Source organism: Saccopteryx bilineata, chromosome 1, assembly GCF_036850765.1.
Source record: "Saccopteryx bilineata isolate mSacBil1 chromosome 1, mSacBil1_pri_phased_curated, whole genome shotgun sequence".
Classification (NCBI taxonomy): Eukaryota; Metazoa; Chordata; class Mammalia; order Chiroptera; family Emballonuridae; genus Saccopteryx; species Saccopteryx bilineata.
Window position 1 is genome coordinate 171749381 of NC_089490.1, and position 13627 is coordinate 171763007.

The 13627-nt window shown below is 36.1% G+C and overlaps 1 protein-coding gene across 2 annotated transcripts in view; it reads left to right on the top strand.

The window, feature by feature from the left end:
• Positions 1 to 7245: 7245 nt before the first annotated feature.
• GLRB (glycine receptor beta) overlaps positions 7246 to 13627 on the top strand; it is a 60353-nt gene continuing 53971 nt past the window's right edge. Inside the window, exons 1-2 of one of the 2 annotated variants that reach the window (XM_066279733.1) lie at positions 7246 to 7372; positions 9034 to 9184. In XM_066279733.1, the coding sequence (XP_066135830.1) occupies positions 9063 to 9184 (122 nt within the window). In that variant the 5' untranslated portion in view covers positions 7246 to 7372; positions 9034 to 9062. Of the gene's footprint in view, positions 7373 to 9033; positions 9185 to 13627 lie in introns of those variants that run through there. The other variant, XM_066279742.1, reaches the window with a different exon arrangement.

Here is a 13627-nt window from a genome sequence, read left to right on the forward strand (position 1 = left end):
GGTGGGGCAAAATAGGGTTTACAGTTGTGAGTACATGAAACACAAAGTTTACTCTTGTATTATTATTTATTAATTATTGTATTACTTTTCATACGAACAACTGTAAACCTTCTTTTGCCCAGCCTTGTGTATAAATTCTATTGCTAAAGTAAGTTTTTAAAATTGTTAGAGAAGCAGACTCTACAAAATCACAGCAAACTTCAGTAATTACTTAATGATGAGCCTTATTTGCTCTGTGAGCTTGATTTTAAAGTCTTACTTTAAAACCATAATAATTGGCCAAACATCATGGTTTTGTTTCTATAACTTATTTTTAATACTTATAGGACTATTATCCAGCCACTTGCTTCTTCTAAAAAAAATTGCTAGAGTAGAATGATGATTCTTATTCATCATCTCTTGTGTCATGCACACAAATTATAAATGGAATTTATTGGTATAATAAATATGAAACATTTCCCATAAAGACATAGATTTAGAATGAATAATCTTCATGTTTGAAGCTTCCAGTTGATTTAACTTGATATTAGAAAACCTATGGAAGTAATTTCTTACAATTGCCCATAGATAATACTTCTCCAATATTGTTCACCTAGGTCTTAGAAGAAAGAGATAACAAAATAATTACCACTGGCATTGTTCAGAAGGTTTGAAAAGAAAGAGTTTTGGATTGCTTTACAAGCTGATATTACGAATCTGCTATGAATACCAGAGGAAGAGAACACATTGTCTTGAATATTTAAGCCCTGAAACCCTGCCTGCGAGAGGACGTGACCTCTTCCCAGGTCTGCAGCAAAGCCAATGGGCAGTATCAAAGCTTGTCAAAATCGGTAACTATGAATTTGCTCAGACTTGGTGGAAACTGCAAATATTTTGGAAGAGATTCTGTTTGATTGGCAGACTTGTGGCCCTGAGTTACTGGTCTTCTGCTTCTGCCACAATAATGGTTATTACTGCTTCATGGGAAAAGTTTGGCTTTGATCAGTCCTGAGTGAGCTGACAATCACATGCTAACTATAAAATAAAAGAATAACCAACCCACACAAACAGATCTGTGGATGACAGTTGCTTTGCAATATCTATCTGGATGTGAAAAAATTTGGCTAAAATCAGTGATTTTGATATAGTTGATATTAGGCTAGCCTTGCATCATTAGAATAAAAATGAGTCATTTTTTTATCTCATTTTTTTTGCTGAAGACTTAGGTCATATGTCTAATTTATCTAACAGCTCTGTCATATCTTGTAGGTGTTTTAGCAGTGAATACTCTGAATAAAACATCAATATCTTGATATCTATTTGGAGTCCATATACCTCCAATCACAGATAATTCTTCCCCTTGGGAGTTAGGGCTCATGATGACTTAGCAGAGGTTATAGTGGGCATTTGATTGTTTTGAACTGTTTCCTACAGTGCTCATATTCATAAATAGGAAGATTTTATTTATATTTCTTCTTTTATTTTCTCATAATATGATCACAATGTGGTGTTTTAGTTGTATATTAATGTATTCTGGATGTCATGTAATATTATTGAATAAATAATTTACAACCACACAAAAGAGTATTTTAAGAGCTCAGTTTTCTAACTAAAATATAATTAGGTGCACAGCTCTCTCAATTGCTGATTAGTAAAGTGACTTCGGAGAAGTTACATAATGCCTCTGGATCTCTATCTCTAAAATTGTAATAAGAATAGTACTGACTCCATGAAATTGTTAAAGAGATAATAAATTTAATCCCTTTGTGCAGTATCTGGAAAATAGTATACACTTAACCAATAACAATGATAATGATTATTGCTATTATTATTGTGTTGAACCGAAACAAAATTAAGTGAAAAATAACTCACATATTAGTTAATCTTTTGGACCAACTTGGAGTTGGAAGCAAGGGTCTGGATCTAGTACTGGAACAGCCTCTTTGATTTCAATTTTCTAATCTGCAGCCAGATTTCTATAAAAAGCCTTGTCTATGTCTCAAACCTAATCTGCTTTCCCTCACCCCGTGTAACTAGAACCAGAGTCTAAATGTTGTGATAGGACATTAAGGATGAAGCAGTCTCTCCCCCTTTCAACTCTATTGTCCTGGATCAGTTAATTTCCCTTTCTTAACCTCTGGTCTCTCATAAAAAATGTGGGTATAAAATAACAAGCAAAGATATCTTGAAGTTTTAAAAGTATAATATAAATTATATATCTTGCAATTAACAAATAATCAATAAAAGGAAGCTATTATTGTTTAAAAGTTAGTTTTAAAATAATTAGGGTATTGGAGAACATTTTAAGGATAATATGCTTATGTCTGAACATATGGAAGTGATTTTGGGTTATAAAATGTTATCTTCATTGTTCTAATACATTAAGACTGACTAGTCATTAACATTTCCCAATACAAGTTGTACTGTCTTTTAAAATTTGTTAATACTACTTAACAAATGCCAAATAACTGACCCATTATTTTAACCATTCTCAGTTGTAAAATTCTCTTTATTTATATTTACATTCCAATTATTTATATTTGAGACAATTTTAAAGAAGATGATTTGGAGAAAAACACATCTAAAACAGGTAAACATGTTTTTAAAAAATATTTGATGGTTATAATGGCATATGGACTGAATTTTTAGTGAAAAATCTAATGAATGACTACTACAATTCAGGCTTCCATTAATGAATAAGTATGATTCATATATAGAGAAAATAGAAAAGAAATAAATTTCTATATTTCAGACTAATGTTTTACAGCTATATAAGCAGTAAGCAACAAAAATGGTAAGTACTTATATCATATGAACAAATGATTTGTGAGACTAACCTCTTTTCTTATAATTTTTGATTTCTTAATCTAACACAGAATATTTAAGACAGCATTTAAGTTTTGTGAACAAGTAAAATAAAAATTTATATATTATAGACTATGTGAGGCTGTGGAGTATAAGAAATAGTAATCCTATTGAGTGTCTTAAGATAAGCATACAAAATATTTTCACATAAATGTAAATAAAGAAAAATAAGACAGAAAAAATGTGCATCAGGATCACATCAATTAAAAATCCATTATTCCACTAAGCAAATAGAAAAAAATTAAAAGAGGCAAGGTAATTATTTAATGGCCTCTTTTCTTTCTTTCTTTTTTTTTTTTTTTTGTATTTTTCCAAAGCCAAAAACGGGGAGGCAGTCAGACAGACTCCCGCATGCGCCCGACCGGAATCCACCCGGCACGCCCACCAGGGGGCGATGCTCTGCCCATCCAGGGCGTAGCTCTGTTGCAACCAGAGCCATCTTCAGCACCCGCGCAAACTTTGCTCCAATGGAGCCTTGGCTGCGGGAGGGGAAGAAAAAGACAGAGAGGAAGGAGAGGGGGAGAGGTGGAGAAGCAGATGGGCGCTTCTCCTGTGTGCCCTGGCTGGGAATCAAACCCAGGACTCCTGCACGCCAGGCCAATGCTCTACCACTGAGCAAACCGGCCAGGGCCTCTTTTCTGTGTATCATATACTTAGCATAAATTAATTCATTCAGTTCTTAGAGCAATCCTGCCAATTTTGTGTTGTCATTTATATGTTACTAATACAAAAACATGAAATTTAAATAAGTTAAGGCCAAGCTTTACTCATTTATTCAACACTATTCCAGGTGCTTGGACAACATCAAAAGACAAAAACCTATTCTTTAGTTGAGTTTACGTTTTAGAGAGGAATAAAAGGTAACAAATACATGAATAAATTGTGTAATATTTTAGAAGGTAATAAGTACTATGAATAAGAGAAAATGCCAGTAAGAGGGTGTTCAGAAATCCTTGGATGGGGGTGAGTTTGCAGTTTTAAACAGTATTTGCTAAATCTTCTTGAGAGGGTGATATCCGAGAAATAACTTGAAGAAGTTAGGGAGTTAGACAAACGGCTCTCTGAGGGAGAGCATTTAAGGCAGAGGAAACAGCTGGAATAAATAACCTAAGGTGGTCTCCTGCTGAGCACAAACATGTTGGAGAAGCAGCAAGACAAGTGTGGCTGGAGCAGGGGGAGCAAGGGCAAGGTAAAGGGGAGAAGAAGACAGAGATATCGGGAGGGGACATAACAATTGGGACCATGTGGACCATTCAGTACTTACATTTGGAATCTCAAGTAAAATGAGGAATACTGAGTTTTGAGCTGAGGAGTGACATAATCAGACACATAATATGTTTTAAAGGTATCTGGCTACAGTGTTGAGAGTACTATTGGATGGGGAGGGGGCAGTGGAGGAGGCAGGGAGAGCCATCAGGAAGCCATTGCAATAATCCAATTTAGAAATAATGGTGGTGCCGTCCAGATTGGTCCCAGCAGAATTACTGAGAAATAGCAGGATTCTGGCTATAATTTGAGAGTAAACAGGGTTCCTTTACAGATCAGATGTGGGAAGAAAGAAAAAGAAAGACATCAAAAACAATTTCTAGAGTTTTGGCTCAAACAAGAAAAGAAGGGATTTGTTTCCATCAACTAAGAAGGCTGAGTGTGGAGTAGAATTAGAGAAGAACATTAGTTTCATTTTGGGTTTGTTAAGTTTGAAATGTTTACTGAATGTGCAAGTAGAGATGTTGAGAAGGTATTTGGATATATATATGAGTCTAGAGTTCTACATAGAGATTTAGTCTAAAGAAATAAATTTGGGATTCATTAACATAGTATTTAAAGTTATATGACTGGATGAAATTACCAAGGGAGTGAATGCTGATCAAGGAAAACATAGAGAAAGCAAGTCAATATTTGAGATGATTGGGGAAAATATATTATTTCATAATATTATTTGCAAGCTTTCCCACTGACAATATAAACTATATAAATCCAGGTGAGTGAGTTAATTTCATAGAAAATATTCAAAATTCTAAATTTAGCTTCACAGGCCTGGGAGGAGTCATTCTGGGTCAATAACTGTATTTTCTAATCTTTGGGCAAAAAAAACCACACACACACACACACAAAAAAAAACGCTAACCACACTCAAACCAATCCAGACAGTTGGACATGCTTTTTTGTTAGTTAGTTTGTTTGTTTGATTAACCTAATTATCCAATAGAGTATCTATTGGTGGCATAATTAGAGATAATACCAGGGAATATAAACAAGTCAATTTTAGATATTTTCAGCATAGAAGTTCTTCTAAATGTGACCCTAAGATTTAAAAAGGAAAACATAAGTATCTTTCATTATACTAATCTGAACATCCAGTTATTCTAAACTCTTAATTTCTTTATTATATGAAAAAGTTTTCCTTTGTATACCTTTAAAGTCCAAAGTCATATCCTGATCCAATTTGGAGTCTCCAAAAGCTGCACAGCTCTTAAAATAAAGTAATGATCAAATACTAATCTTGGACAGCAGAGTATCTTGTGAAGCTTACAAAACATAGTTATACAGACTGTCCCCTATTTATGATTGTTTTACTTATGATTTTTCATCTTCACAATGATGCAAAAGCAATGTGCATTCAGTAGCAACTGTACTTAGAATTTTGAATTTTGATTATTTCTAGGCTAGCAACATGCTATAGGATGATAACTCAGTGGTGATGCTGGACAGTGGCAATGAGCCTCAGCTCCCAGTCAACCACATGATCACAAGGGTAAGAAACCAGTAATCAACAATGCACTCTGTTGTCAGAGTTTTCTGTATATTGTGTGTTCCCATTCCATCATGTCTACAGAATATCCATCTGTGTCTCGTTTCTGGTAAGAAGAGGCAGGCAATTACTATGTATAAGAAATGCTCCCTTTTCCTAAAATGATATGGGTTGAAATTTTTATTAGTGGATAAGTCTATAGGTCTACAACACAATGCTAAGTGATATTCATCTGAACCCATGCTTTTTAAATAAAAAAAAATAATAATTAGACATACAGTCAGGAGAGAATAGGAAAGCTGTTATCCAAGAGCTGCTTATCCAAATGAAGAACCACTTCGTAAGCAAGTAGGAAAATGATCACTTTGCTAGAGGAAGCTGAAGTCATATCTGTCTCAGAAGTATAAAATCAGACATTTCTAAATTTTATTCAAGATATAAATATCAGCCTGACCAGGCAGTGGCACAGTGGATAGAGAGTTGGACTGGGACGCAGAGGACCCAGGTTCGAAACCCCAAGTTTGCTAGCTTGAACACGAGCTCATCCAGCTTGAGTGGGGGCTCACCAGCTTGAGCGCGGGGTCACTGGCTTGAACGTGGGATCATAGACATGACCCCATGGTCACTAGCTTCAGCCCAAAGGTCACTCACTGGCTTGAAGCCCAAGGTCGCTGGCTTGAGCAAGGGGTCACTAGCTTTGCTGTAGCCCCTTGGTCAAGGCACATATGAGAAACCAATCAATGAACAATGAAGGTGTCGCAAGGAAGAATTGATGCTTCTCATCTCTCTCCTTTCTTGTCTGTTTGTCCCTATCTGTCCCTCTCTCTGTCTCTGTCACTCTCTCATTAAAAAAAAAAAAAAGATATATACATCCCTTAACACATCTGAGCTTATTTTCCTTCATCTGTAAAATAGGAATGAAAACATAGAACTTGCCCAAGAATGAATGTTGTGTGAGGGCCAAGTGAGATAGATACTGCAGTGAAAGGGTTTTGAAGCTGTAAGGTTCTGTACACGTGTTTAACTAGTTAACATAGGTTGAAACACTACCTGCATGATCATATGGCTTTAGTCATTTTGACCAATTTAAGGTTGTTTAGAAAGGTCAGGGATTCGAGATTAGAAATAAAATTCAGAGATTAGATTAGATGCCAGTTGTCAAGACAAACGAGGACATCACAGAAACGGTAGGTTGTCCACTTTGGTCCAACAAGGTCATTTGTTCTACTGGGTTTTTTGTTGTTGTTGTTACTAGTGGTCAAAAGGTGACCTTTAGCGATTCCAGCACCTAGAAAGTTTGGGGTTTTTGTTGTTGTTGTTGTTGTTTTCTGTACCAACACTGTCTTTACTCGACCCCCCGCCCTCACTGTCTCTAGTCCCCTTTAGGGTACTAGAGTTCTGCTTGAAAACCCTTCCAATGCCCGGAGGGAAAGGTATTGTGACATCCCTCCACTCCCAGTCAAGATACCTCTTCTCACCCCTCACTCCCCACCCTAAAGCGCCTCCCGGTTCCGCCGTCCCATTGTCCCTGGCTCCTCGAGACGCGGCCCGTGGTCCCCGCAGCCGCCCGGATCGCGACTGCGGACACCCGGCAGCGACGCGCCACGGCGCAGGCTCCGCGACCGGAGCAGGCGCGTCAGCCGAGCTCCGCGGTGGCGCGGGCGGCGGGGACGCAGCCGCCCCCGCTCTGCGCCCGCTGCACCCCCCGCAGCCACCGCCGTCTGGGCCGCGTGCCGCCTCGTCCTGGCCTGGCGGCTGCCGGCGGGGCCGCCTCGGGTACGTGTCCTGGGCTCCAGTGCGGAGGGCAGGGCTGGGGAGGACGAGGGTGGGCGGCGGCGGTGGTCTGGGGACGGGAGCGAAGGGCGCTGCGGGCAGACGGGCCCCCTGGGGCAGGGAGGGCACCGGGGGCACTGCGGCGTGCCGGCGGGGGAGGCGGGCGCTGCCGGCGCGGGCCAGGGGCGCCCCGCAGCTGCAGCCGAGCACCGCGGCGGCGGCGTCCGCGGACACGGCGGGATGCAGGGATGCAGAGGGCCGGGGATAATTAGCGAACGCAAATTTGGCGGGGAAGGCTCCTGGCGTTGTTTTGTTTGTGAATCTCCTTCAGTCATTGCAGCTTTCCCCTTTGAAAGGTTGGAGGTGAAGACAGAGAGCATAGTGTTGAATTTCTCTCTGCCCCTTCAAACCGCCAGGACGGCCCTCGTGTTTTCTTGGGGAAGGTTGTGGAGGTGGGAGGAGTACCTGCTGCTGTGGGCAAAGGTATCTGGAAGCCGATGCCACTTTAGGATGGGGGAAGGGAGCGCCCAAAGCTGTATCGACAGAGGAGAGCCTTCTGCTCTTGCTGTTGGCCTGACAAGCACCCTGCTTTCTGCATCATCGAGGACCTGGCTTGCTTTTGGGGTGCAGAGGATAAATATGAGAAAATAATACTTGGGAAAAAGAGAGATGAAAAACATAGCACGGGAGAAGCAAATTTATAAGGGTCAGATGGGAATTAAGTTAATGTTGAGGAGTGTGATAGGCCTCTCCTTCTGCAGAAAACAGTGAAGGAGAAACAATTTATGCTTTGGAAATAAAGGACGCAGAAGAGGTTTAATAGTGCAGTGTTAGCAGAGGCTTAAAGTTGTTTTTCTTTCTTTCTTTCTTTCTTTCTTTTTTCTTCTTTTTTTATGCATCAGACTCTGGCAAGAATAGAATTCTCATTTCAGCCTGGAAAATCTTATTAAAATATGGCTAAGAAGATTATTTGGAAGAGTCTGACTGTACTTGCTATTTTATTTCATATAATGTTACCTAGAATTTCTGGAGTCAGAAATCATCTTTTGGTAATTATCAAGCAAATAGGAAAGCCAAGAAGCTAATTTAAATCCATATGCATCTTTTTGGGGGGTAAAAGATAGATTGCAATTTTCTGTGTATAAATAAAAACACATAAGGATTTGAAACTTTTTGATGCTCTTTTTCTTTTATCTCTGTCAATTTTTAATACTTTAAATTATTTTCTCTTTAATTACTTTTATTGTTTATGGGAAATATACATGCAAAATTAAAACAGTATAAAAATTTAAAAGAAAACAAAAATTTATTCAAATGTAATAGCATGAGAACACTGCTAAACATCCTTCTAGATACCTTTCTAAAACATAGATTGATACACTGTTCAAATCAATATCAATTTACCATTTTATGTAATTATAGAATCACAAATATTACATGGTTATCTTTTATGGCTCATTAGGTTTTTATTTCTTGCCATTATTTAAACTAACTTTTACTGCAAAGTCATCACAAAATCTATAGCAAAGTATAACCACATAGAAGTGAGCAATGAGGATTTGATGTACAAGTGTCCATCGGTAGTAATGATCATGCTCTTTAAAGAGTCAAATAGTTCATCATTTGCTTCATAAATATAAATGTTTTCTTGTTCTTTCTTGTAGATCCAGCTCCTGAAATTTCACTTTTCAAGATGAAGTTTTTATTGGCGATTGTTTTTTTTATTTTAATTTCCTTGTGGGTTGAAGAAGCCTATTCTAAAGAGAAGTCTTCAAAGAAGGGGAAGGGGAAAAAGAAGCAGTATCTATGCCCATCGTACGTTTTTTATGTCTTACTTTGTCATATGGAGAAATGATATTGCATTTTTTTATCCAAGTATGGTGGCTTATTATTGAAACACATTATCAGCAGAACTTTTCATATCAGAATATACACTCATTTGTTTCCTAGATTGAAAAACTGATATGCTGAAAAGAGGTTTAGAATGTAAAACTAATTCCCAGTATTAAAAGTAAAGTTTTATAAAGTGTTGTTTCTACTCTGAGCTTATAAATTTTTGTACTTCTTTTATAAAAGTAGAAAAAAATTACTATTTTTTCCCTACCCTAAATGTACAAGTTTAATGGGATATAGAGATTGCGTGTTTTGACCAAATACCTGCTCAGAAGTTGATTTTTAAAGAATACTCCTAAAAATAAATATTTATTTTTAAAAATCAGATAGCTAAACTATAATTTTAAAGTCTATTTAGTTTACATTGATGGAATGCACAAGGAAACGCACATGGTGAATCAGTTTTCTATTTCATTCGTTTTTTGGTAAATTTTTTTAATGAAAAAATTAGGTAATTTCTAGAAAAAAATATGCTATTAGATTTGAAGTTACATGTAAAAACAAAATTTAAATACAAATCAACCACTCTCTTCTGGGGGTAAAAACAAAATTTTGTGGTTTGTACTTTTTTTTTTAAGGTAAGGTTAATATAACTGCTGATATCAGCCAATAATATCCAATAGAGCAATTGAATAGCATCTATAAATAACTTTCAATGAATATAGTGTACTATTAGGTAATAGTATAACATATGCAGTGATCTTGTATAAAAATTAATTTTCTGTTGCAGATCATTTTTTAACTAGATTCTTAAATTTAAGAATTTTAAGATTTCTTAAATTTCATGTTGATCCTAGCTAATATTATTTTGGCATCATCATTATTTAAATGTAGATTATAGTTTTGTAAGTGTTTTATAAGCAATGTTAAGGTACATTTTGAGAAGTATATTTTGTAAAGAATATTAAAGTCAGTATTTTTGAATGGATATTTGTCTAAGTATGTGAGGATAAGAGTCTGGAGACAGTATGATCCACATAAAGTCTAATATTAGATTAAACTATTAGGAAATATTTCCTTCTTTTCAGCTTTAGTAGCTTTGCTTATTCCAGTACTACACACTCTGATGTCTGGGCCAGATATCCGGGTTTGTAATGGGATAACCATGGGTTATGTTCAGTGTCCCTCCTTGGCCATCGGTCAAGTGTCTGATGGAGACAGGCTCAGGAATAACCATCACCTGCAACTATCACTACTGTTCATTATTAGAGTTTTGGGGTTTTTTTTTGCCACAACCAGGAGAATAGCAATTTGGAGAACTGAACATCGTCCCACCTTACTCTTCCAGAGTGAAAGGACATATATTCTTATGTTTTAGATAGTCTCGATATTAACCTTTTATTTAATGAGTATTGACATATTGACACAAACTGTTGTGTATGTCTTGTAGCCATGGTAATTCTATGCATGGGGTCAAGCCATCTTTGATCACTTTATTTATATGAGGAAGCTGATAAGGCTCTTGTCTTCTTCCTCCTGCCCTGTTAACCATCATGAATCAAAGAGTTCTGAAGATGTCATCAGCAAGACTTATACCTACTATATATCTCACAAGAGTTTTTTAGAGGACATTCTATCCCTTTCAGAACTACACTATTAACAGTGTCATATATAAACTGCCTATATCTTCTTAGGGTGTCTATAGTTACTTAAGACAGATTTTAAAGTTAAATCTAGTAGAAAAAAGTAAAACAATAAAGGTTCTCTTTTGGTAAATATGGAAATCTTCAAGTGGAAGGCCCTGTATATACCTGGTAAGCTTTATCACAGAATTTTAGACATGTTGAGTAATTAATTGGAATTTTATCCTTGAAATTTTTTACTATATTTTCAATTTTTATTTATTTTTCATAATTATGAAAAAGTCCATCTTTACTAGTTGTTACCATGGTGATACTGTGAAATCATCTCTGACTCACTAAAAAGTAGATATACCTTCGAGAATTAGATATGCAGTTTTTGGTTCAAACATTTTAAGAGTTTTGATTTTATTATCACTGAATTGTGAACATAAGAAGTATAGAGTTTCCTCTGGTTATGATTGGCTCTATTATATTACATTTCTTTGAACATCCAGATTAAAAATCTCAGCTCTAATATGTTTTTAAAGGATATGCAAAGTATTTGTATCTTAAAGGATGATAAAGTTTGCCTATCTTGTATAAGTTGATTGAGTATGAAATATCTTGACTAGGAGGAATATTTGAGATAAAAATACTCAAAAATTAGGTACAACTATCACAATACTTCTCAATATAGTGCAATATTGAGTGACACTTTGATTTATTTGAACTTTTTAAAAGTAGTTTATCAAACAATGGGGTTGTGTAGACATATGTGTTAATATGTTTTTAAATGTAGCAAACAGCAAAATATGCCATTTTACTGTTATAACTATATTCTTCCAAAGACTGTACGTAAAGGAAAAAATGTTTTAAAATGTAAAGAAATAAAGGGCTTGGTTTCCTTAATATTCTAAAGTATAATATTGATGTTGAGCTTGAATCATACAAACTTTTCCTAGCTCTTTGATGTTGAGCTTGAATCATACAAACTTTTCCTAGCTCTTTATTATTTTTATATTGTTTTGAGATACTGTAAAATCATGAACATATGCTATTAGACATCATTATTGGTGTTTAAATGAAACAACAGTAGCACATTGACCAACTACCTGATAACATTTGCTTTCAAAAGTTTTGAAAATGTTACTATATAAATAAGAAATAAACTTTAAATTAAAAAAAATAACATTTTAGATTAAGTCCTTGGACACAGCTTTCTATTTTACAGCTTCATCTGATATTGACCTTAATCTGTTGTTCTTTCTTCTGATTTTCTGTACATTCTGCCTGGCTAATTTTGTCCAAATCTATGGCTGTAACTACCATTTAGTCTCTGTCAGCTCCTAAGTTTCTATGTCCAGCCAGACATCTCTGAAGAATGCCATGATATAGATCCAACAATTCTACCTGGCTATCCTGTCTTGACCTCAGACTCAATTTAAAATGGTACAACCTGAGTTCAGAAATCCTCCCCACCACTCCCAACACAGTGTTTTGTTTCCCAGCAAATCATAGAATCACCTTAGACTTTCTCCTCTTATCTTAGCTTCTCAAATCAGTAGTCACTGGGACTTCTCAATCCAGAGTCTTTCATGTTATTGGAATATGTCCTTCATTTTTATTCCCATGTGGACACTGCTTTATTTACTCCTCCCCATCCTTTTTGGTGAACTCTTTGTCTCTCTGCTTCTTATTTTCCTCCATCAATTCATATTCCACACTGACCCTCAAGTGTAGTTTCTAAGTCTTTGATTTAGTTAAGTCATTCTAATGCGTAGAGTACTTGAAGGGACTCCATAGCTTTCTGAATAAGGGCCTGATTTCTTGACTGTAGACACAGATCTTGCTGAGGCCTCAGACACCTCCAGCACAATCTTTTCATCCCAGGCCCCACCCCACCACACACATGAGTAAAGTCTCATATACACTTGCTCTTTCACACCTTTGGAGGTGTTCTTCCCTTTACCTAAAATGCTAATGTTCTCCTTCTAGCTTTAGTTAACTCCCACCTTAGTGGTCATGTCCAAATCTATGGCTAAAAATACCAATTATTTACTGTTGACTCTTCAATCATCTGTCTTCTCCAGATCTTTTTGAAGAGCATCACACCTCTACATTTAACATTTTAATCTGACTCTTTCTGGCCTCAAATTCAACTCAAACCCTATTACCTACTTTGGGAAACTTTTCCTAATTCTGGCAGTCTGATTTAGGTAAGCATACCCTGTGCCTCCACAGTACCCTAATTGCCTATCATGTTTATAATACTGTATGGTAATCATCAATTGTCATTGCCTATTTTCCACACTAGATTGAAAGCTCTTTGAGAGCAGTGTCTTATTAACTTAATCATGAAAGATCAACATAACACACACACAAACAATAAAATTTTTTTTAAAGTGAATGCAAATCTAAATATCTTTGATACTTTTTTTATCATTGGCTCCTATAAATCATAATATATGGATAGGTTAATATAATTAATAATAACTTATATAATCCCTATGGATAATATTTAGAAATATGGTCTGAATATTAAAACTAGATGAGTTAGCAACCGGGTAATTATTGAACTGTCTTTAACTTAGGTGATGCCCCCTGATGAAATTTTGGAGGTTTTTGTTCAACATTTTATTAATGACTAAAATAAGACCATACATAGGAAACACTCATCCAAACTGAAGATAGTATATATACCCATTTATTCAGAAATGAATTATATAGGGTATAAGTATATATATTAAACTTCAGAAGATATGAGTTTTCTAACTCTGTGCCCACCATTCATGCGTGAGAGTTC